This window comes from Perkinsus marinus (genome assembly GCF_000006405.1).
Source record: "Perkinsus marinus ATCC 50983 genomic scaffold scf_1104296959768, whole genome shotgun sequence".
Taxonomy (NCBI): domain Eukaryota; phylum Perkinsozoa; order Perkinsida; family Perkinsidae; genus Perkinsus; species Perkinsus marinus.
Window position 1 is genome coordinate 117,515 of NW_003206281.1, and position 3,413 is coordinate 120,927.

General features: G+C 49.1%; 1 protein-coding gene across 1 annotated transcript; it reads right to left on the minus strand.

The window, feature by feature from the left end:
• Positions 1 to 1,886: 1,886 nt before the first annotated feature.
• Positions 1,887 to 2,768, minus strand: Pmar_PMAR026365 (hypothetical protein; the record flags this gene model as incomplete). Its single annotated transcript, XM_002772951.1, has 1 exon — positions 1,887 to 2,768. The coding sequence occupies one exon, from the start codon at positions 2,766 to 2,768 to the stop codon at positions 1,887 to 1,889; it is 882 nt and encodes a 293-aa protein (XP_002772997.1).
• Between the last annotated feature and the right edge of the window lie 645 nt (positions 2,769 to 3,413).

Consider the following 3,413-nt stretch of genomic DNA (forward strand, 5'->3'; position numbering starts at 1 on the left):
GAGCTCGTTCGGGAAACGAATAAGGCCGACACGTCCAAGGGGGACAATGTCGGCCGGGCTGATAGGGTCCGTCGTTGGACAGATCGGGAATCCTATCCATGATAATGTGTGCTCTTTGCAGCTGGAAATTCCTCCTGAGCTGACAGAGGTTTGTGACTTGATTTCGAGTAGTGATCCATCTAAGCGGCAAACGGACGTCACGGCTATTTGTGATCCGAGAGCGGGGATATCCTACTGGATTTCGTCTAATGAGTGCGAGACCACTTTTCCAACTAAGCCCACAACTAAGCCCGAATCGCTGGGTAGAATTGGCTGATGGGTCTAAGTGGGCAATCAATCGCAAGATTAGAGTTCATGCGTCGCTTAAGAAGCCGAAAGCACCCACAGTGGGCCCAGTCGAGTTTCTGGTGCTCCCGTATGACTCATACGGTATGAGCAAAGCAGGCTGGATGGGACTCCCATCATGGGAGCTACCGTCTACTCACTGGAAAAGATTTGGGAGGCTATCTGGGTCTTCAGCTAGATTTGGGAAGGGGTCTAGTCTCAGTGAGCGCCGTCGCTGGCGGGCGAGAGCACCATGAGACTCTCTGCGATTCTTCGAACGGAGACGAATGTGATCTTCTGAGATATCTCGGAGTGGATGCGCCGGGATTGGTGGCACAGCCAGAGCCAATACCATCTAGTACCCATCTCGTGCCTAAGCTAACAGAGGAACTGAGCCAGGTGAGCGAGCGAGTGCTGGATGAAGTGGCAGGTGGCCAACCTGCCAGGTCAATCAAGTCCTCGGAACTGCCAGGGTATCGTCTATTGACCGAAGAAGAATGGGACTTCGGCAGGGGGGCGTGTATCATCCTGGTGAGAGATAAGCGCGCTCGCCCAGGATAGGCGAATGATCGGGGATGATTGTATATACTCGTATATATTCATTCATTCGTATATCACTTGGGGACTGTGTTGATGTGATATCATCTATTTCCAAGCGCACATCCTCAGTTGCCGTTTTGCACTGTCCACTCGACTCTATTTCCATGCCTATGACTGTGGAGTTAAATTCCCAACAGAGTGATCGCGATGGAGATAAAGACAGTACCCGAACCAACAGTCGCTGAGAATATTCCACCAGATTAACCAGTCGTCGCAGGCACAGATGAGAGCTTCATCTGGGTCATTCTAGAGGTCAATTTAACTGAGACACTGATCATAGATGATGACGAGAGCAAACGATGCCGAGGGAAATGTTGAATAGCTGGCTCGATAGACCCTTGTCGAGAGAGTCAGGTGACGGCATATCTAGTACTCAAATACATGGCATGGTTGTCTCAATGTTAGACCGACAGGCTGCGCGGCCCACGGCCCATATGCTCATCTCAGTAATCCGCGCTCCCTCACTCAATATGCCATCAAGCCTTCCCAGTATGCCATCAGGTCTCCTCACTGAGCGAAACGCAACAGGGTCGCTTGATCGGTAGTCTAACAGCTCCAAGATCAAAATGTTTGAGGTTTTTGATACAACGAGTCTACAATATAGCTGCGAGCAACTCCCGGCTCGTAGCATGAGTTTTAGACTCCATGTTCGATCAACCTCCATCTGGAGCGATCCTACGACATAGGAAAGTAATACGCCGTGTCTCGAAATAAGTTTGATATGCTGAAGAGAATCATAGCGACTCGAAGACTCCACTCATCTCGCATCGACTAGAAATTATAGCATGGGAATAACAAAGTATAAGTGGTTGAGTGTCCGGATATTAAGACAACGCACCAACGAAAGTGTGCTCGCAATGTTCGCTCGCCCAGAATGTGCAGAATATGGAATCTCAAGCACCTATGGCGGACCAAGACGAATCATCCACAAAACCTCGTTAAAAGATGCTGAGGAGAGTTTACTATGGCAAGGTGATTTTCTCCCCGAGGAAGGTCACCGGGAAGTTTACGTTGAAGAATGTAGTCTTGCAGAAGGCCTTCGCTGTACCCTTAAGGTACCATATGCTGTCATTGCCCCTAGTAGTATCCAAGGTCAAATGGAGGGAACCACCGACAGTACCAAATTTAATCTTCTTGGTGACCGATCCTGTCACGTTGAAGCCCATATTCCCAGCATTTGTAGCATACGTATAGCTACTCTCAGTGGGTACATGCTCAATGTCCATAACTAGGAAGTTGTGAACATAGAGTTTGAGGTGCATATTGACGGCCATGTTCTTCTGCTCGCGACCGAGTAGCCCAGGCTTAGGGGATTCCACATCGTAGGTCGCCAAGGATAGGCTCCCGCTAATGCGTTTTTTTTCTTTACCAAAAGTTACCACCTCTGCTTCACCGCCAGCATGGAGGTCCAGACTTTTCGCAGTCTTGGCCGCGAACTCGGTTGTGAAACCAATAACGACATTGTCCTGTGGGTCATTGACATCGAAGAGATCAACAATGGCTGTCACTTCCTTCTCTTTACCAGTTGTAGTGCGCTTGCCGTGGAAGCAGTAGTACCTGCTTTTCGGGCGCTCATCCGGTGTACAACCCGGCGGATATGAGAAGCTACCATCAGCTGAAACTGCTGCTAGCTGAGGACCTTCAGGGTATGAGGCAATACGCTTTTCATCTTGCTTGATGAGCTCGGTCTCCAGCTCCTTTAGTTGGTTGATGAGCTCCGGTGTTAACTCTAGGTTGTCGATGCTACCGAAAAGGGGCTTCTCATCACCAGTTGAACGGCCGACCACGATGCCTTCAGCAAGCGAGATGAGGGCTATCGTAGCTACAGAGATCCTGACGAACATTCGTGGAGGAGTAGATGAAGCTGAGGTAAGCATGTTCAGTATGATACTGATACTATCTCTACTATTCGATTCGAGTCTCATACCCTGAGTTCGGTTTTGAGATTTTCACGATTTCACGAAATGACGCGGATGAGTCGTGCTGGAACGTCTCATAATTTGTTTCACGCGCAATGAGAGGTTGATTCGATTAATTAATACCAGGCCCCCAGTCTTGAAATGATACAATAATGCACAGTAGTAGTAAAATGGTTATTCTGAACACACGCGCAGGAGTGGCGGGCTTGGATTTCAATCAAACTGATATGTTTGGTTGCACACGATGCTTTTGGAATGTTTTTGGTCTTACACGTGCTCCCGGTATTGCATTGTCAAAGCACGGCGTGCATGTAATGTAGTATTCGTGTGGGCGTAAATGCCTAGGGCTGTTTACCACTCACGCAAACGATCACGACGAGTGAGCAGAAGGACCATCCTGCTTAGTAATGAAATCTGTTCTCGAGACTCTTTCAAGCCTCAAAATCCTGGGAGGGAGTCTGGCTCCTTCCAGGACTTCTTCGCGTGGGGCGCCACGTGGACTCATGGAGTCCACGCGCTATCGGTATTGCATTGTGAAAGCATGGCATGCGTGTAATGTAAAGTTCGTGC